Source organism: Ambystoma mexicanum, chromosome 9 (genome assembly GCF_040938575.1).
Source record: "Ambystoma mexicanum isolate Mex_15411 chromosome 9, UKY_AmexF1_1, whole genome shotgun sequence".
Classification (NCBI taxonomy): Eukaryota; Metazoa; Chordata; class Amphibia; order Caudata; family Ambystomatidae; genus Ambystoma; species Ambystoma mexicanum.
Window position 1 is genome coordinate 909,956,783 of NC_090931.1, and position 22,122 is coordinate 909,978,904.

At 45.8% G+C, this 22,122-nt stretch overlaps 1 protein-coding gene across 14 annotated transcripts in view; it reads right to left on the reverse strand.

Moving 5' to 3' along the window:
- The window catches only part of PCBP3 (poly(rC) binding protein 3), a 307,825-nt gene that overhangs the window by 258,076 nt on the left and 27,627 nt on the right, over window positions 1-22,122 (reverse strand). For 13 of the 14 annotated variants that reach the window (XR_011274715.1, XR_011274714.1, XM_069616061.1 and 10 more), the window contains one exon: window positions 18,672-18,743. The exons of the other annotated variant lie outside the window; for it this stretch is intronic. Coding sequence is in view for 10 of the 13 variants with exons in the window: in XM_069616061.1 (XP_069472162.1) it covers window positions 18,672-18,743 (72 nt within the window). In the remaining 3 variants the exon portion in view is untranslated. Of the gene's footprint in view, window positions 1-18,671; window positions 18,744-22,122 lie in introns of those variants that run through there. 14 annotated transcript variants of the gene reach the window in all.

The following is a 22,122-nucleotide window of genomic DNA, read 5'->3' on the forward strand; positions in this document are numbered from 1 at the left end:
CAGTGAGGGCTGTACTACCTCTTACCTTGAGATGGGGCGGAGCATCCAGCCCAAAAGGGAAGCCAGTCCCCTCTTAAGACGGTGATGTGACAGAAAAGTCATGCTTAACTCTAGGAAGAAGTAGGCGTGTGTGTTTGTGTGTATACACCTCTATCACTTAAATAAGCACTTTAGTAAACAAACACATATGATATGATAAGTCATTTATAACACACCTCTACACAAGTCTTTCTAGGCGCGACAAGACACGACAGGGAAGACAGAGGGAGGACAAGACAAACAATCTTACTAGGCCTTGTGTCATTCAGATTGTGCGAGTGCGAGAATGAGAAGTGCAAGGGGAAAGGAAGGGGGGAAGTGCAAGGGAGAGGGGAGGGGAAAACAGAGCAGCAATGCTCTGAGTAAGTGCAGCCAGGGCAGTGCGGCTCTGGGTAGTGCAAGGAGGACAAGGGACTGAAGGGTTACAGTTGGAGCCCCTCAGTGCGTGGTAGGCCCAGAGGCAGAGGCAGTGCATGGGTGACTGATCAAGAAAGAGCCTGTTACCAGTTGAGGCTCTGAAGGTAGCCAAGCAACCAGTCAATACAGCAGACAGGTAGGTCAGGTAGGGCCTATACCTAGAATAGGAAGAAATATACCTAGTGTATTATAAAAACAGTACATGCCATAAAGACACACCCCAGTCCTATATCACATTGTAGGTCCATTACCTGGTGATTGGAACATTCCATATGAAGAGATAGGGTGGGAAGCGAAGCCAAGCAGGCATTAAAACACCCATTAAAATAGTCATTACAGGATGCCATTGCCAACCACAACACATTCACCCTATTTCTAGACTCGTAGAAATAGCGTTTGGAAAATACAAATGTTCTTATCCCAGTAAATTAATGACCTATTTGTGCGAAAACATTACTATAACACAGCCACAGGCCACCAAAAGTCAACAGACATGTGAAGCTGAGAACACCAAGATATTACACTTCATGGACAAGTGATACAATGTCACCAGAATTAGCTACGGTGTAATCAAGTGTTCACTTAACTGAAGTGGAATATGCATATTTTGAAACATATTACAAATTCCAGGAAATGCTTACAGTCTCGATGTTTGGCATAAAACTCACTGGACTGAAAATGGATGCAGAAAAATAAACGTTAAGGGGCACGTAGGTACCCTCAAAGTCACTTTGGAGAGTTTCAGGTGAGTAAAATGTTAGCCACAGAAATCAAAGGAGCAAAGTCAAGAGGCAATCCTCATGTTTGGGGAAAAGGCAGTCAAGTCCCAGCTCTTCCCCACAGGTGTGGATTTAGTCGCAAACAGCCCAGGGGAAGCCTAGAGGAGACCCCAATGAACAGATGCAGAGGCAGGGGCTCCAGAAGACGATGCAGAAAAACAGGAGAAGCCCCAATGGAAATCAAAGGGATAATGGGGTTGAGGCCAACCTGTGAATAGCCTCGACCACGGACCACGTCAACCCTTGGGGTTAAGTTTTGGCATAACCCACTAACCCAGGGCCCAGGGATATGCCCTCATAGTGTTGGTTCGAGGCTTCTTTTCCTGGTATGGTTTACAGGCCATGACTTCACAGGGAATTGAACCCTGGGCCAACAACAACTTCAAACATGTATTTATTTATTGTGCATTTATAAGGCGCTTATACATCAACTAAATTGTGTTTCAAAGCGCCCACAGGGCAACAGGGAGGAAACATGGGAATGAAAAGCAAATATACCAATGAATGATAGAGGCTGACCTACTAGGCCTTGTGAACATTCAGAATGTGCAAGTGCAGACAGAGAGAAGAGATGAGGGAGTGGGGGAAAAGAATGGAAAAGAAGAACAAAGTGCCTTTGTAAGAATGAGCCCCTCAGGCCAGAAGTGAAAACAGTGGTGAGAAAGACTCCAAAAAGATGGGATAACCCAGCAAAACAGTTTCCAGTGGCTCAACAAACAAAGAAAGGGTACCCAGTCACTGAAAACAACCCCACTATGAAGACTCTGGTGGGGGAACCCACAACGGTCCTGAAGATCAAATGAAGTGGGGTGTTGGAGTCTCAATGCCCTTCCAGGCAACAGCCACGACCGCACTCAGGCGGGATGACCGCAGCGGTAAAGCAGGGATCTTGTGGTAAAACAGGCTGGAGAAGATTTCAGTTTGGAAGGCCTAGCCTAGCACATTAGTGGAGTCAGCATGAGGATGGAGGAGGCCCAAAAAGGATGACCAGCAGCCACAAACCCCAACCGCAGACCAGCCAAGGACACAGGACTCAGCCAGTGTGGACGAACCTGGTCCTAAAAATGCAGTAATGACTGAAAAATGAATGAAAACCCTCCAGTAAGTAAACCAGCGCCTTCCAAAAATCTGAGCAGAATTTAACAGGAACATGTTCTCACCTAATCATATCCACACAAACAGGGACTGGGAAAAGCCAGCCCATAAATCACATTAGGGGGCCAAAAACGAAGGGTCAGATGGCCAGATAATGTGGTTGGCCCCAAAATGCGCCACTCAACCCAGACCACCCCCACAGGTTTTGGAATGGCCAACTCAGGAACAGAAATGCATATAGACCAGTTCATCCCACTCTAGAGGCTGCATTGCTGGGCTCACAAAGAGCCTATGTGTGCACAACGTCAATTGTAGGCCTGTCCCATTGTTCCCGTAAACAAAGAAAGCCACTAAAACAAAATATTCAGGAGTAGGACTTAAAAAACCACATTGATACCCAATGGCTACCCAAAAGAGGTATATTGGGCTACTAATCTGGTAAATTTACTTGCACCCAGGGTGAAGCGAAAACGAAATAGCCTAAATAACTCCAGCTGAAACTAAATAACCTAAATAACTCCAGCTGAAACTAAATAACCTAAATAACACCAGCTGAAACTAAATAACCTAAATAACTCCAGCTGATCACCAAAACCAATTTAGGGTGATGTTATCACCCTATGGCTTAAGAGGCTTCCATAGGCCTGGCTGCCTTATAGCCAACCCAGGTCTATATACTCTGATTGAAAAGGGTTGCAGTGGCAGGGAGACTTCAGTAGAGGTCCTTCTGAGCACTAAAAATGGGACAGGGATCAAAAAAATAGAAAGGCAAAAAAGCAAATAGTCAAGGGGTCCCTAAAATGGTCCCACAGAATGTGCAAACATAGAATTCTTAATAGTAAGCTTAACAGGGCATGGCCCAAAATGTGTATTTTTCCTGTAGTCATATCCACAGTTGCCTAATTAAGTGGTAACGGGGTGACGAGTAATCAGCCCTTGAGTGGCAGTAGCGGTATGGAGTAGAATGAGCATTCTGATGTCATTGGCATGACTACCCTCCAAATGTTGGCTAGCTTGAGATGACTCCACTTTTTGTAGAGGTGTCTTTGTGTTTTATATCATGCATTTTCATTCAAAAAGCCGTGCCTTGCCTTACGAAATATCGGCAGGGGATGGAATGTATGTGGGATACTGATGCGTGTATAGTACGCATAGTGCAAAGGGCATGGAAGAGACCTCTGGACCGGTTTTCCATGGAAGGATTTGATCACCCAGAGTTACCTTAGGGATTTCATAAGACCCTATTTGGAATAATTAGGGATATGGGTCTTTTGAAAATGCAGTCTAAAGGTTGTATATTGTTGGGGGATTTTTTCAGGGAAGGATTGTTGCTTTCCTTTGTTCAATGGGCTGAGGAGTATAATATGCCGCATGGACATTTTCTAAGCTACGCAAGGATGGTTGAGAGAATGGCTGTACTGTGGGGGGGTATCCCGGAGAAGCCACAGACCTCCATGGTGCGGCAGGATTTTCTCTCGATAGGAGACGGGAGACGCACGATCTCACAGATTTACAAGGTATTATTAAGTAAGATGCCCACACCAGTTCTCAATGTAAAGGGGAAGTGGAAAAATGATTTAGGCTATATAATATCTGACCGAGAATGGCTTGCGATATGCAAACATCTTAATAAGATGTGCAGGAATGCCAGGTTTAAATTGATTCACTTTAATTTTCTCCACAGGGTATATTTGACACTGGCTAGGATGCATGTCATTGCCACAGAGATGCCACATACATGCCCCAGATGGAGTCAGGACTCTGCAGGTTTTTGGTATATGGTTTGGGAGTGTAGTGTGGTCCAATGCTATTGGAAGAAAGTCATTGATAAAATTAAGGTGCTATTTTGTTTCCCTGCAGGCCGATTTCATTGAAGTACGGTTGCCCGGGTCCAATTTTGGCACTGCGGGGAAACATCTTTCACTTTCTGCACCCCAACCCAACCATCCTCTTATGTGGGGGACACCCCCGCAACCTCCATAATCTCCCCTGCCCACCTCTCCCAACTACTTACCCTGTGTTCTGTGGGGGACAAGCCCATCCCCTCTCTCCGTCCAGTTGTCCCTTCCTCCTACCCTGCTTAGCGAATCATGCTCACACATACATACACAGGGCCTCATTACACGGACGGCGGTAAGGGTTAACGGTCACCGTTAATGGTACCGGTGACCGTTAACCCTTACCGCCTTACTATGAGGTCCCTTTGCGGGTTGGAGACTTTAACGCCTGCTTTTTGCAGCCGTTAACACCAACCCGCAAAGGGACCAGGGAGCTAATTACGGTACCGCAATTTGCGGTGCCGTAATTAGCACCTTCCCCATTCCCATTATGCCCTATGGGGCAAAAATGGGAATGGGGAAGGGCAATGGGGGAAGAGGGAATTACCGCCCCACCAACCTTGGAATAGGGCGGTAATTCCCCTTTCCTCCAAGGCGGTGCCGGTATTTTACCGGCATCCACCGCCGTCCGTGTAATGAGGCCCACAGACATACAACAACACACACACAACTAACCCAAATACCCCTCCCTTAACTTCGGCATCCGTCTTTCTCCTCGTCCCTGTTCCTGCACTGATTTGTTCGCTGCAAGCAAACTCAGATGTATCGTATTACGCAGTGCGTGATTACCGGTGAGTTTGCATCAAACAAATTGGCCGGAACGAAAATGTATATATTGCTTCATAGCTCTTTGAAATGTGAGGCATTTTTATCCCCGCTGGGCAAATTACCAGGCACCAAAGGGGAGAAACGTAGGAGAACAGTTGGCCACTTTTTATTGATACTGGCGAAAAAAAGGATTGCTATATCATGGAAGTGTTCAGGGGCCTGCTTATCCCACAGCAAGTGTCGGATGTGAATAGAGGAGGCCTAGCTGAATCAGAAGTACTTAATAAGGAAAAATAGGTAGAGTTTGAAGAAGGCATAGTGATGGACTGGGGCAATTGTTGAACACTCTCACGATTTCTCTGCATCTAAAACCACCTTGAGTAAGATCCATGTTGTGAGATCTGTATTGCAGGGCCCACATCTGGGGCAATAAATGGGAAGTGAAGTGATTCCATGTTACCCAAAATCAATACTGGAGGAAGTAAGACAATATAAAGGGGTATACAGTCTTTATAATGAAAATGTAATGAAGAATGAATATATAACGGAAAAAAAAATGAAAATGTATGTGGGGGTGGGGTAAAGGGTTCAATCTTGTGGGGAAATGGTTGGGGTGGGTTTTTAGCTGGGGGAAACAGGGGTTGGGGAGACCCCCCAAATAAGAAGAAAAAAGTTGTTATGTTTTGTCGTTATCTAAGTTTCGTCATATGTGCATTCCTTATAAAAATGATTTGTTATAAAGACATGCCCCCTATAAAGGCACTTCATGGAGCCTTGTCGAAGTTCTTACATTTTATCATACAGTTGAGGCCAAACATTCCTGTAAGTCTCATTATTCTCACATTCCATTCTGTTCCTGGTGTGAAATGTGCCTTTTTGATTTTCCCAACATTCTTCCACCTACCAGGTCCAGCAAATGCAGGTCACCAATCCTGTCAGAGGGCTGAATGCTTTTGATTGGAAAAGTGTTATCCGCACCCAGGAAAGGGTACAGGGCCAATCAGGTGGCTGGAAGAGCAGGTCAAAATACACTGTGTACCGCCCCCTTTTTCCAGCCACTGAGGCTTGTTCCTGGGTGGTGCCATCTTGATCATGAGGAGGCAACAGGGAGCCTCTCCCTGTTGCCTCCCCATGCTCCCACTCTCTCCCCATCCCCAAAGACATCCCTCACCCGTCCCCCCTCCTCTATCCCTCCCCACTTATCTGCTGGACCGGAGCCTTGTGATCCAGTCCCAGCGCTCCATTTGCCCAGTCGCTGCCATGGAAAACGAAGTCCCCTTTCCAGTGGTAGCGTCAATCTTGTCTTTAGTTTTTTTTACAGAAGATTGGACTCGCGTAATAAAAATAAAAAATAAAACTATTTGCAGCCTGGGCAACCCACGGCATGAAAATAGTTATCACCCCTTTGCCAGGGGTGCTTACATGGCTCGTAGCATACCACAACCCTTGCCTAGGCTTGGGCTGATGGGCTGTGACTGGTCATGTACGCCCCCAACCCCACGCAGGGGTGATTGCTACAATAAATAACAGCTTAAATCTGAACTCCTGCGTCACCAAATGTAGGCAAAAGGGCACACATTGTCAGAATAGAAACAATATTGTGCCTCCCATTGTAACAATTGTATGTGTATTGGCCTACGCCAAGTTGTCACATCATGTGCAAACAAACTCCACAGCAAGGTCTTGACCTTAGAGAAAGTAATGTAAGTCGCCATCTTCGATTGAGCCGCCATTTTAGGTTCTCTTGTTATGTAGAAGTCACCCTGGACATCAAAATTGAGGCCAAATGACATTCTGAGTAAAACTCTGGCCGTTGTGACCTCTGTGCAACTGAATAATTAAAATGCCTGCAGGCCACTTGTCGGGGTCGCGAACTAAGACCTTGTCCTACCGTTGACCTATATGTAAATGTACAACTATATCAGTGAAACTAATCGAAATGTATATATTAAAGGATTGACCTGGCAAGGAACCCAAAGACCTGTTTCGCAGAATGGTTAACCCACAAGAGGGTTGGCTCAGGGCTAGACAAATTGTATAAAAAGCCCGGGTATTCCAATGTGCGGTCTCTCTCACTAACACATCGAACCCTCATTGAAGTTTTTCATGTTACTCTGAGAGCCGAATAGCTATCCGTTTGTCAATTGACTTTTTAAATAAAGCACTTGTATGTTTCTTTGTAACCTGTGTTTTGTGTTTCTTTTCGGGCTTCCCGGCCTCATATTATTGTTCTGTTTTCACAACATTTAAAGGAAGATAAATAATTGCGGCATGGGTGAGCTGGTTTTGTCGTGAGCAGAGTTAAAGGTGAGCGGGAAACCGTAAGGGAGCATAAAGCGAGTGCGCAACAAAACCACAGACACGTGTCGGTGTTCAACTCTAACAAACTCACAGCGGTAAAAGGGATGCGAGGGTTGGGATATGGAGGCTAAAATGTTAACTCAAGTTGTCATCCTTGCATTATTTAGCTATGACAGGAATCCCCATATGTATTTATTATAAAGTGACGCATGGCATAGCCTGAGTTCAGGAGGTAGAACCGGGATGAAAAATTGAAAGGGGACCAACTATAAGATTAGAAAAAAATATACATATTTTTTTTAAACTCAGCAATATTTGTATTTGCTCTGCCAGTTGATATGATTGCTTTTTGGATGTGCCAATACTACCCAGAGTGGGCCACAAGGGAAGCAGTCTACTCCTTGACCCAGAACATCTCTCATTCGATTCCATCTTGGATCTTTTTCTATTTGTGACAGTCTCCAGTTCCTTGCAGCTTCCCTGATGCTGATAGCTGGCAGGGTGATGCTTACTGGGTCTTGAGTGATGCCTCAGCAAGGGGGAGGTCTGACATACCTGAGGCTACCCACAAGAGAAAGAAGGCAACAGTAGGTTGCCCCCTGCAGATCCAGCTCCCTTTAATCGAAGCGGCAAAGGTCCTTTTAAAGGGTATCCAGCAGAGAGCTGCATCCTTCTTCTTAGAAGAAGAACCAGTCAGACAATGAGAGTTCATTAGCTGACAGGCGAATGACCCACACTGCAGCAGACATTCCAAGGTAACACGCAAACACACTAAGGCCTCTGTAACAGATGCCAACGCTTAAGGGAAAGTTCATTGGCATGCCAGTGTGCCAAGAAAAGGTGACACCACATGCCAGAGGATACTAAGTGCCCAACCAGCTAAGCATGAAGCAGGTCATGCGATCAGATCACGTAATGGTTACGAGAATGGTCACAACATGAAAGAAAGTAATGTGAGTATGCATTGACCCCTAGAAGCAATGTTTCTGGCTATTGATTCAAGAGACCTAGGGTCTAATATTGCCTTCCACACTGGAGCTCAATTTGTGATTCTGGGAAGATAATATCCTCCTATGCCAGAGTTGCTGTATATTTCTAAATGGAGAGTGCTTGAATAATAGCTCATTGCTGGTATGATGCACTTAACTGGATATAGCCTTGTCCTTCCCATTGCTTGAAGCAGGAGAAGAAGACGAGTCTAAACATGCTAAATCAGACCTGACTATCATGGCGTAAGGACAAGAGACAAGGAAAAAATAAGCAGAGCAAGCAAATGACCAGCCAGGAAACTAAGAGCAAGCAATGACGCAAACCACGCGCATCACCCTACTCAACGGCATCCCTCTGAAAAGCAGTCAGAAAGCCACTCTGGTCCTGGAGGCGAAAACAAAGATGATAAGGGTAGCACCAGTGGGTAAGGAGAAGCTGCAGGCTGGAACTGAAGGACATCCCAAGCCATGGCAACAAGAACACAAGCACGAATGCCTGCAGAAACATCAAAGAGTTCAACTTTCAGATGAGATGTCATAGGAACCACTATTGACTGCACCGAGTAGTCTCACTGCCCTGGGGAAACTGGATTCTTAATGATGTTCTATGGGTGTTTTTCTTGTTTCCGACAAGGTTTTCTTATTTGTTGGTTACAATGCTTGCACACCTCCTGTTATTAGACATGTGGTCTCTGCCACCTTTTTCACCTGTGCATCTATTGTTCTAAAAAATCATGTCGGCACCCCATTGGCCAGAACAAGCAGTGGCATGCTGGCCAATCGGGAAGTCTGGAGATGTTCCTGTGAAGGCACTGTGAAAAAGTTTACATATCTACATGCAGCACACACAAGTAAGATGCCATGCTCGCTTGCATGGTATAATATGGGGCCACTTCGAAAAGAACATGCAGGGCCCGGCCTTTTGGTTTCCAGTTCACCCCTGAAAACATGTCAGAGCGGGCCTGAGTGCACCGAGGCACCCAAGGACATGGAGCCATCAGATCACCGACCTCCGAGCGAGGCTACAGGGCTCAGTGATCCCGGAGGTGGGACATGACAGGCCTTGGAGCAATAGGCAAGGGCTGGAGTGAGCCCACTGATGCCTGCGTGCAAGACCTGCCATCTCTGTAACTAATATTACTAATCTCCTTAATCTGCCCTGCCCCACCATCGCCCCCGCCTTCCCCCTCCATGATGAGCTGGGCATGGCCCAAGCTCCTTTATCCTGGATTAGGTGACGCAAGCCCCTTACCAGCCAAGCACCAAGCCTGGCAGGCTGCTCTGGAAAGAGCTTGTCACATCATTCACGTTTTACTCTTCAAATTTTGCACTGTTGACGCATCAGCAGATCCTGGTTATGTTTGGTTTGTTTCATGTCATGTGACTTGGTATTTTGAAGCACCAGGTTTGCACTTTTCAGTGTCCCTTGGCACAGAGAGCTGTCAGAAAAGTGTATTTCCTCATGACGGAAGGTTTCATGGATGCCAGATGGATTGGTATGAGTTCTTCTGTCCCGTAGGTCGGTGGTTAATGGGTGCTCTATTGTCGTCACATATGATGGGGCCTGAGGGTGCATGTAGAGTAGAGAGGGGAAACTGTTGGTTGTTGAGATGGTGGTCTCTATGTTCTTCTGTATATGGTGTGTATGTGGATTCTGTGTATGATGAGGTTGTGAGTTATGATTGATGTTGGTTGTGTTGTATAGGGGCATGCTGGTAGGTTTTACAGAAACCGAATGACAACATCAAATACTCCTCGCCTCTTCACTAACTGACGAAATTCACCCAATCACATCAGAAATGCAGCATCTCTGGGGCCCTACGATCTACCAAATGTAAGGATATGTGTAATGAACTCTGCCGGTGAAGAAAGGAAAAAATAGAAGACGGGTCTTCTATGTCTATGCCCCAAGACTCTGGAACCTCCATCCCATCAACACTTGACTCACCCTCTCTCTTCTACAGTTCAGGAAGGGGCTCAAGACCCTCCTCTTAAAGGAATGGCTCCTCCCTAACACCTAGGTCCACACACTTTTTACTCCCCACCTTACCTGAGACTGGGTGATCTGATCCCCACTGTTTCCTTCCTTGGTTACTGGTTGACATTGCTGACAATTGCCCTCCCTGGCCTGTTGTTAGATACCCACTCCCTTGTTTCTCTGATCCCTAACCTTGTTTTATCCACTATGATTGTAAAGTGCTCCCTTGCTTCCAGAAGCTAGGTCCGCATTCAATAAATACCCTAATAATGATAATAATAATACACCCTTACTGAATTCCCATCTCTGTTTAATGACATCACCAATACCATCAAGGCACCCTCGCTCCATCCTATAAATCCCTTACTCCAATGCAGTCCCAACACCACCTCATGCCATCATCACCTACTCTGGCACTGTGATGAATCTACTTCCGGGGCACAAGTGGTCCAGGGATGAATATCGGTTTCTAAACCATCAATCAGCCCCACACCTTTGGAACACCAGAAGGGATTCAAAAAGATTGGAAACACAAGTCAATTATAAATCTCCTTATCCAATTTTGGTAGTGTGGTCGGAACAGCAGGCTTATCTCTGCAAGTTCGTGGATCGTTGGTTAGTTCCAACAAAGCAAAAATACAATTATTAGCCAATGATAAAAGGGACTGTCCAGTCAAGGTTGTATAAAAATATCTACTTTAATATCATCACAACAGACAGTTCTAGCACACTACAAAATGCAAACCACCCTGTACTCTGGATACTGAAAGGAGGGTAGTCGGAATAGTAATTAATTGCAATAGTTCAAAGATGCTTGATTTCAACACAAAGCTAGCAATGCATCATAGAATGTCACTAGGGGCCTTTGGAGAAGGGCCAGTGGGACAGAACCACAATGTACCTTGTGCTGTAGATGTTCTTGATGCTCCAAAGGGTCGAGTTGGTTTCAGGGCGCTTTGCAGCTTCTGCAACAGTGTTCAAGATGGGAGACATCTGCTGGTATCAGGTGGCAGGCAGTTTGGTGAGCGAGGCTGAAGGGACGGCTGCAGGTTGGAGTACAAAGTGGCTCTGGGTCAGGAATTGTTGTCTTGTGCTGGTCAGTGGTTCTGAAGCACAGGCCGAGGCTTCTCAGACGGTGTTAGCGACTACGGCATAACAACAGTTAGCAGTGCAGTCGGTTGAAGCTCGAGGGGCTCGACTAACTTGAAAATGTCTTTTAAGGTAGACATCAGTTGATGCTTGTTGATGCACTCCTCCTAGCTTCTTCACTGGGCTTGTTTCGTCCTTTAAGGCGGATGACCCAAAGCTGAGGAGAGTGGTGCAGGCAGCTACCTTGTCCTTGGTTTGGTACAGAGACTCTCTGGCACGTCACACGTAGGAAGCTTGCTGCAGAGCCTAGCAGGGCACGCTGTGTGCTGGCTGAGTACTGGTTATGGAGCTGCTGGAGGGTCCTCTGGATTCAGTATCTCCGTCTGTTCACTGGGAGATGTTTGGGGGCCAGGGGGGGTCTTGCTTCCCTCTTGGAGTTCCGGTCCTTCCTTCACTGGCAGAAGATGAGAGGCAGACTGTACCTCCAGCCAGCTCAGCCCTCTTTTAAAGCCAAATGGACCACAGGGATTGGTGTAGACTAAGCCTACCCTAATGAACCAATCCTTGGCCCCCACAAACAATCTCCTGTATGTGTGAGGTCATTACCAGTATGCTTTTCAACAGAAAAGGTAAAGGTGTGACAACATGTAATACTAATTCCCACCCATCTTCCTGTCTGTTGTGAGTCAAAGGGTCTCACTGGTAAAAGGAGCTCTCTCTGGTTCCTGGTTAAAGCGGTAGGTATCCCTTAAAGCTGCAGCATGACCAGAATTTCTTGTACCGTCAATCCACATAATCGTACCTTCTGAATGGGGTCTCCGCGCGTTGATTACTACTGTAATACGCACAGATATGACATTTCACTGTCAAAGCGATACTGAGGGAGGGAGCTGGCTTCAGGTTGACACAGTGCACCTGAAAGCTTTTTGGGGTTTCCTGTCTCCTTTGTTTATCCTTTGCAGCCAGGCCCATGTGGGCCTGTTTGAAGTACCCTCTATTCGTATGTTAATTGCAGCCACCATCTACAGAGCTAAATAAAAGGACAGGGCGGATCCATTGAGCCTTTTTGAATTAAATAAGCTGGCCATGGCAGGAGCAAAGTTTTGCCCTCCCCCTCTGAGATGACATGTGTATTCCTTGCTGGCATAGCCCAACTAAATATGACTGGGGGAACTGTGCCTACAGGGTGTGTCTCCACAGAGTATACAGGTCTATGTGTATGTCATGTGGTGAGCATAGGAAAATGTGTGCAGATTAGCCCCACCCATTTTCCAGAGGTTGATCTACCATCATTCAAGTTCCTTAAAAAAATTCTAAAAAGCCCAGGTGAGCACACACCCACCACAAGGATGGTCGAATTCCTCACAGGCACTCATCATTTTCACAGCTAGCAAGATGAAACAGTGGCTCAAGTGTTTGTTGCCAAGATCCGAGTGCAATACATAGTTACAGGTTTAAATTCTGTCAAGATTGATCTATCGGTTTAGTCGTCTGAAATCGATAAATGAAACACCATTCCTTCGGGTAGCAATGAAGGCTATTGTCAACAGAGCTTTGAAAAAGAAGGATCGGTGATAGCCAGTGGAATGAGTTATTATCTATGATGGCTTTAGTGGAGTGCCTGCTCCCCTAATTACACCCCTCTTTGCCCTATCACTTCAGACATAAACCCCTCTAGCAACATCCTCCCTAACAGCATCTCTACAGACCCATTGCCACGATGATACCCTCTCTTTCACCATCTCCTTTAGGACTAGGCCCATCCTACACCTTCGCTACACCCACACCGCAGACACTAGCCCATCTCGGAAGCATCTTCTCCCACACGATCACTGAAGCGCCAGCTCTTTCTCATTGTGTTCTCCCTTATAGCACCACTGCAATGCCATATGCATCTATAGCACCATCACCTCAGCCTCAGATCTTCGCAGTGGCATCCTCCTGGCATCCTCCTGACACCATCTCCATAGCCCCAGGTCCATCTGATCACATTCTTTCTTAGACCATCACTGCAGACACTAGACTCGCTTTTTTAGTACGATTAGTCTAGACAGTAGATTTCTTTTACTGCCAGGCTATTATGCAAGTCTGTGGAAAAGGGGCACGCATACTCGTCCTTGGCACCTAAGGGGTTAATATGACGCTGTTTTCAATTCCGTCTTTGGTAGGTTCTTTTCTCAATATGCTCCTTATCCTTTTATTATGTGCCTCATGATTCCCTTTTTGGTTGGTTCTTTTTTTTATATGCTCTTCCTTTTTTGATATCTTCCTTTCAATATGCACCTTTCAATTAATTTTAGAACATTACATGTGTCAGTATATTCCTTTTAGAGTGTACCTTACGATTCCCTTTCTCATAGGTTCCCTATCACTACGTGTATTTTGATGCCATCCTGGCTCTTTACTGTTGTCTCGGTGTGCTACTTGTTCAGTTTGCCCCTTGCGGCGCTAGGGTAATTTGCTTTCAGCAAGATTATGAATGAATATAATGGGTGAAGGCCCATGTTCCAGTCTGTATCTCTGCTCATCCGTTCTCAGTCATGCCCCCATTTTTGACCCCAGACCTATTTTCTGTTTATCTTTTGCTCTCCCTCAATTCTAGCCTTCAGTACCATCTGTCTCTCATTTGTAAACCCTCTTTCTGACTTATTACTATTTTGGGGGGAGGTCAAGGGACGAAACATAATAAGGGCTACTGCGAAGGAAAACCAGAGCATTTTTCTGAGAAAAACATTGATTGCAGCAGAAACATCTTAAACATCAGGTGCTGTACATGGTACCGTATGTTGTAGGGGTTCAGTTAAGTGTAGCCTCTGGGAGTCCTGGGGTGAGCAGTGGTTAAAGCACCTACTCGGCCCCACACTACTGCTAATCCAGAAGGGATCCGAATCGTGAGGGTAAACAAGGCACAATCTCCCTCCGGAAAGTGGGCTGAGGGAAGGCTATACTCTTCAGAAGGGGGTGTGGGCTGGTAACAGTGGCAACCCAAACAGCATTAGTATAATGAATCCAAAATAAAAAGAATGACCAATCACAGTTCTATAAATATAGAAGACATTTTATCAAATTAAAAACGCACTCAAATAATAAAAACACACTGAACCAAGACGCCACGCTCCTTCACTGGAGAGGGCACAGATAATGCAGACTTTATAGTGAAAAGGGCACTCTGGGTTTTCTAGACACGGGCAGGATAGGTAGTATTTCAGCAGCAATGTCATTAAAAAAAGACATATTTGGAAAAAGGTTGAGCGTGAGGTCTTACAAGTCACAAGGGCCATCATATGTGGCCCCGGGGGACAGAGCCACTGTAAATACCTGTCTGTCTTCTTCTTGCAGCTCACCAGCATCAAGCCAGGTTTCAAAGCACTTTCTGAGGCAATGATTTAGCATCTGGTTGGTGAGCTGGATGATTGGGTCTTCATGCAGCAACAGCACAAGGCATGAAGAAGCTTGGGACAGGCAGGCGAGGTCTGGGTAAGTGTAGTTCACAGGGGTTCGTGCAGAGTAAGGGCCAGAGCTGGTCATTGACTTCTGGGTTGCTAGGAGGCTTTATCTGGTGTCTCCACAGGCAAGGATTGTCCTTTCTTTCTTCACCACCTGCCCAGGATGAGGGTGGAGAGAACACTTGGAGCGTTCTGCCGCCCCAGTGAGCAGGGTTCTTCGGACCAGTGCCTCAGTTGCAGTAGGCCTGGTTCAGCCTTGGATGGGAAGTGAGCAGAGCTTGCCTCTGACTTGGAGCCTTCTGACTTCATCTCTATAGCAGAGGACTTTGGAATAGACTGTATTCCCAACAGAGTTCCAGTGAATCCTCCTCCTCCTTCTCCTCTTCTTGCTCCTCTTCCTTCTTCTTCTGCTTCTCTTCTTCTTCTTCTTCTTCTTCTTCTTCTTCTTCTTCTTCTTCTTCTTCTTCTTCTTCTTCTTCTTCTTCTTCTTCTCCTCCTCTTCTTCTTCTTCGTCTCCTCCTTCTTCTTCAAATAGTCCAACGATGAACCAACAAGGGGAGGCCCCTTTTTTAATAGGCAATGGTCTACAGCTGACTGGTCCAAAGCAAGCCGGTTGTCAGGAGTCCAATTCAGGCTGCTGTACCAAAGTATCCTTTGCCCTCTGATGTCAAAGCCAGAGTGCTCTGTCTGCCGGAAGTGGAGGAGGAGGGACAGAAGGTTTGGGTGGCCCTAACAGAAGCTAAGATCATGGAACCCCTCAGTGGATTGTACCTCTGTCCCAGGTTACTCTAACTCTGCCCCTTCATCTATCTGCAAACCTAGAAAGAGTCCCTGGTTATCAGCCTCCTGATGTGGGCTATTGTATCCTGGTAGTCATGTCTTTGAAGTGAGTTCCCAGCCCACCACCTAGGTGATTTTTCTGTCATGGGAGAGGAGGTAATAGTCCTTAACAGGAGCATCAAAAGGAAAACTTCCTGACCTCTACCCAGAGGATGCCTGGCTGGGGTCCAGCCAAGACAGATCTGACTCAACACAGTCCTGCCATGGATGAGTCACTGATCTAGTTTGAAAACTATGTGACAGGAAATTGCTTTATTTTTATAGTTTCCTACACCACCAGGCCCTTTTGAGACTGTGGTGAATCAAGGTTATTCATCCCTTCTCCCTTAGGGGGAGCCTCCCCCTTTGAGGCTATGGAGGTGAGCCCGCCCCGCAGGACCCTCTCTAGAGGTCTAGGCAAGTTGGACCTCACTGGGAGAGACTCCCCCTTAGGGGACAAGGACCCGTGAGAAACTCCCTAGACCATCCACCATAATGGCATATATGCGACTACCAGATGTAAAGACCATTGTAAGCTCCGGGAATCTCTCTGAAGACAGAACTAAAATATCCCAGTGTGCACAAAAAGGATGATCTGCCTCTTGGAGAGAGAGTCTGCAGAGTAGAGGCGAAGCATGACCAGACAGCGAAAGGCATGCACAGGGGAAGCCCCCGGGCGAGGGGACACCATGAGTAGGCAGAGCCACAGAGCCTGTGTCTTTCGTAGGAGTCCTGCACAGCAGGGGGAAATGCAAGAAGCTCAGCATTTCCGAGAAGAGAACACTGAAGAAGAGGAGAAGCCTTATCCCTGTGGAGGCACTTGGTGGTGTGCAGTCTGCCCGTTGAACAGCACGAAAGCCACCAAGCAATAGAATCCAGAAGACATCCTGTGACCTGACCTGTAGTCCTAGCCGGTCACGTAGAGGAAGAGAACTGAGTGAGAGATACCGACGCCGGGGAGGAATATGAGCAGAAGAGTAGAGGTAGAGAACCCAAGTGAGAGTTGAGCACAAAAGAGTTCCGATGCAAAAACTGGGGTAACAGGGAGAGTGGGAGTACCGGGAGGCCACCAGGACATGTTATTTAGAAGAAATTAATCTCAGTGTCAGTGAAATTGAAGAGATATAGAAAATAAAAGCAGTAAAATTGAACTGCATGAATATAACCACAAGAACAACAAATAAGCCAGAGAGCGAAGGTATCAAGGAATGGATACCAGCAAATCTCGTCCCAGTGAAAGTGACGACTTCCGAAATATAATGTCCATAAAGTTGATGAATACAACCACGAGAATAACGAATAAGCCTGAGAGTGAAGGTATCAAGGAAAGGATACCAAGAGAAACTCGTCCCAGGGAAAGTGACGAGTTCCTGAACAGAAATCCTGTATAGTTGAACTGTATTCAAGTGATCCTGAAAATAGCTAATAAACTGGAAAGAGAAGGTGTTACGAATTGGAGACAAACAACCTGGAAAGAAGGGGGGGACTCTAAAAAGGAACTGAGGTCAAGTAAAATAGAACAGAGAAGATGGTATCAAACTGAGCTACCCCAGGAAAGGGAAAGGATCCCATTGGTACAGAGGATAGCTAACTTAAAAAAGCCAGAACTACAGAGGCATATACAACACAGGACCTTGTCCAAATGTTGACAAAAGGCTATGTGAAGATATCTTACTAATGAGAAAAAAGAAACACATAGAGACATTGCTATAAGAGACCAACCAGAAGGAAGAGACATTTTCCGAGTATAATTTTAATTAGTCAAATAGTGGTAAGGTCAGTCAGACTTAGTTTTGGATGGAGGACATCTTCATTTCAGAATTGTTATGACTGACGAGCGCCTTGAGTCATTTATGTAGGCAGGGAAACCCTCTAGCGCTAGGGAAAGATAGACCTTATTCTTATTGTTTGAATAAACCACACTCAAAATGTCCTCCAAGTGTCTGCCGGCTTCTTCTGACCCACCACAAGACACACAACTATCATGTTGGGGAAAGGGAAGTCTTTGACTACGAAGGCCACCCCAACCACTGCGTGTGCTCGCGGGCACATGTGTGCACTATGCTTTTAGCGAAGAGCATTTTATGAATGGAGGTTTGATCAGTGAAGTCCCCTTTCAGAAGCAGAATTATCAGCATCATTTTATGTATTAAAAATCAAAAAAGGTTCAGACTACACTGACGTCACAGGTGGCCTATCACACTACAGTGTGATGAGGAAAAGAAATAGAATTGTAATTGGGGCAATAGTGTGCAGCATACTGCGCAGGCATGTTTATCATATGTTTATTATATTACGGATAGTGCGAGGCACATGCAGATAAAGATGTCTCAGCAGAAGGACTCCACTCATGTCTTTCTTGCCTGGATGTTGTTACTGGCATCTTTTTCCTTCTTCTTTCGTGATGCCTCTTTATTTTCCTTCATTGTTCTCCATCACATGTCACCACCCTTTCACTACCCTACCCCTTACCTTCCTCTTTATTTTCTCCGCCAGCTCCAAGTCCCCTCTTTGTCTCTTCATCCCCTTACTGTCCCGAACATCCTCGCTATCATGGCTTTAATGTGACTTTGCATCTTTGTCACCACTTTGTTGCACGGCCTCTCATTTAGTTTCTGTTTGTAACCTGCTGTTTACTCCTTGTGTTACTCTTTCTGTCCCTCATGCCTCTCCACCTTGCAGGTTGCATAACGTGTGCTCTCTGGTGGTTCCTAATCCTTTTCTTTGCATCCGTCTGACATTTCACTTACCATTTCCTCACTCACTCTTTGCCCATGTTAGTTCCTATCCAGGGAAGACACCGTGCAAGGGATATTGGCGGGAACTTAGGCCGAAGATCACACAGAGTGCGCATTCACCATGAACTTTAATTGCACTTAAAGCGTGATCGTGAAAACACACTAACCCTCAGGTTCTACAATTGAAGAATGCTATTGCAAACATATTTATAGTGATGTAGTGTAAACACTCGAAAGCTCCTTTTGATTACAGATTGCTGTTAGACACACGGTGTGTGCAAAGTCTATTTATTTGACGAGCAAATACACAGCATGTGAAACTTAAAACTTTGGTGGTGTCATTTGAGTTAATTAAAAGAAAAAAACAATACTCACAAGAAAAAGAAACACCACCCGAGAAAGCAGCAGTGCCAACAAATACTTCCGATCGCACAGAAACAGAAGAAGCTGTAACAACAAAGGGTAGTCTAGTAAGCGTAACACGTGACATCCACAGACAAGGAGCAAATTACAAATCGTGCCTAATCGAACAAAAGAGTAAAGGATAGGTGATCAAATGGCACACCACAACTGAAAAGTAAAGGTGAACCGAAAAGCATGAGCACGGGGAAAAACCCCACAAACTCTTCAGGCCCCAAAGCCCACAAAACAAAAAGAACAAATGAAGAATAAGGAAACTAGAAAAACGAAGGGTTTCCAATGCCATCAAGCTTCAGAAATAGGTGTCCACAGAGGTCAGAATACTATAGCCCTATAGAGTGACGGAGGGGTCGTTATCGCAGGTTAATGACACGTTCGACTTGTGCCATAAGTTGGAGAATGGTCATTATGCTAAGCGTTAATGACCCCTCCCGAGGTCTATAAGTCTATTAGCACATGGTGGTAGCAGCAATGCATGTTTCGTGATGAAGTACAAAATGGTGCTTTAAGACTGAGCAAATAGACAACTAATGAATGAAATTTGGTTTTATTTTGTAGTATTTAAATCGCATGGTTGTCTTCATAAAAAGTATTGCAATTGCAAATTGGTTGAAATGAAACGGGTTTAACAAAAGCATTCAATAGATGTCATGTAAAAGTAAACGGCTTCTCTATGAGAAGATGAGAGCCGTTTCCCATATGTCATCTTTCTCTTTCATGTGTTAAATAGCAGGTTGCAGCAACAACAAAAGGTCTTGCCAGAGAGGTGTCTTTTTGAAACAAAATCTTGCCTATAAATTGCATTGTTTACCTGTGTTCTTCTGAAGACAGAATGTTTATAATGCAGTCAATACCAGTAGTTATTGACTGCACTCTAAACATTCTGATTGGCTGAGAGGAGGTCAATAACAATGTCCATGTGCTAATAGGTTATACAGCAAGAGGGTGCTGACTCGGGAACAGGGGTGCACTCTCGCAGAAGAGGGTGCCATACAGTGAAAGCTAGAGAGACATGAAAGCACTAAATGCATAGCAAACTCGAACTCAGGGAATTCAGGAACATCAGGAGCAAGAAATATGAGCAGATCACTGGAAGCAAGAAGGTCGATCACAGCATTGAGCAAATAACCACCACTGGACTAACGCAACCTGGGTCTTTTAAATGTCCTTAATGAGCACTTGTTTCAGGTGTGAGAGATAGACGGTTAGCCATTTCCAGCCACATCTGTCTGCTTCTTCCACCCCGGGACTGCCAATGGGAAGAGCAAGCGTTGTGCGAGAGATGCTCGCAAAGGTCACACTGCTGCCACATTCCAAAACGGATCCTAATTGAAAGGGAAACACGAAATGCATTCCATGGACATTCACATCACTATAGCTGTCTGCCACAAGGCTGGGAAGGTCTTCAGGCACCCCCCCTAGTGGAGGACATGAAAGTGATGTTGGTGCATTGTGACATTTCTCTCTCCTCTTCACATACTGCTTACTCCTTCTCTACCCCCCCACCCCCGCATTACTGCACCATTTCTCTCTCCTCTTCACATACTGCTTACTCCTTCTCTACCCCCCCACCCCCCCTGCATTACTGCACCCATTTCTTTCTGCTCTTCACATTTGATGGTTCCAGTCTCTCCCCTTTTCTGATCTTCTCTCCTCGTTTGTTTCTAATCTTCAACATATTACATTTTTCACACTTTCTCTGATAATCTTTCATGTTATAGTTTCACTCATTTTCCACGGATTCCCTCATTCTTTCCCACATTCTCTCTCGCTGTTTGTCCTTTTCCCTCAAAGCGTGTTCTTTCCCTCCGCCCTGTCCGACCCTGCTTTTCTCTCCTACTCTGATCTCCTTCTCTTTCGAGACCTTCTCCATTCTACTCATGTCTACTTCCCTCCCTCACATCTTCCCGTGTTTCTCACATCACGACTCTGTGCTGATGACCTCATTTCTTGTCACTGCGCCCCTGCTGCTTACTCGTGTGTTGCCCTCTCCATTCTATTTACGTGACCCGCCGCTCTTTGTCCTTTTCTATTTCTTTCTTGGGTGTTGATTCCATTTTCCATCTCCTCCTCTCCCTGATGCCTCATTCGCTATTTGTCTATCATTGCTTATTTCATTATTTCTATCGCTCTCTCTCGTCGACGTCTTTTTGTTTCTTTTCACATTTTTTTCCTCATTCACACTATACTCTTTGTCCATCTCTTTTTTGATTGAATCACATACTTTGAATCTCATGTTCTATCATCTATTTCTCTCTCTCTCCTCACCCTTCTCTTACTCGCCCATCTAATGGGATTTTGCGTACCGCTTTCCTTTTCTGTATTCCTCTCCCTTATCTATTTCTCTTAGTCTATAAGAAGGCAGGTGTACTTCATCTGGCGTAATCACCCGGTGTGCCTTCACTCCTTTACCCATTCTCCACATTCCCCGCCCTTCTCTCATCTTCTCATTTTCAATGTTCTAGTAGGATCATTGCCTCAATTCTGCCTCACCCTGCGGCCATCTCTCCTCATCCCTTTCTCTTCCCATCGCCTGCTGCCCCCCACCTTTTCCCTCCCCCTCTCTCCCCTGCTCATCCGCCCCTCTCTTACTCATCTGATATATTGCTTGCCCCATCTCCATCACCAGTGGAGAAACGTTACTGAAAATGTTGGGGGGGGCATGACCTCTGAAGAAAAGGTGCCCCATTGAAATGAATGGGGACAAAATAGTGTGCCATGAAAGTTGGGGGGGGGACAAACACCCCCTTACCCCCCTAAAATTACGCCCATGTCCATCACCCTCGTGCCTCTCTCCTCGTCCCTCTCTCTCCCCTTCACATGATGCTTACTTAAGAAGTGTCACCCTCTCCCCCCTTCATCATTTCTTTCCCAGACTGCCCTCTCCTCCGATCCTGCTCGCCTGAGTCTCCATCAACCTCCATGCCTCTCTCCTCATCTTCCTCGCTTCCGCTCTCCTGCTGCCATAATTCATGTCACATTCTCTTTCGCCCTCCAGCCCTTTCTCCTCTCATCACTCTCTTTTTTGCTCCATGATGTAATGCTTGCCTTGTTTTGCCTCACTCTCCATCCCTCTCTTCCAATATCGCTCTTCCTCTCTCCTCAAAAATGATGCATATCTCATTCTCTCCGACCCCCAGTCATTCGTCCTCATTTCTCTCGCCTCCTCTCTCCTCATCACGTGACGATCACCTCACTCGCTTATTCTCTCCCCTTTTCTCTGAATCTGTTTTTCTCATCACATGATGCGTACTTTATTCGCTTTCCTCCGCATGTGTTCGCTCTTCAGCTCTCGCCTTCACTCCCTCTCTGCCTGTGCCCCTTTCCCTGCATCTCTCTTTGTCTGTCTCACCCTCGAGACTTCTCTCCATAGTGCTCTCTTATTTCTCTCTCCTACTCACATCGT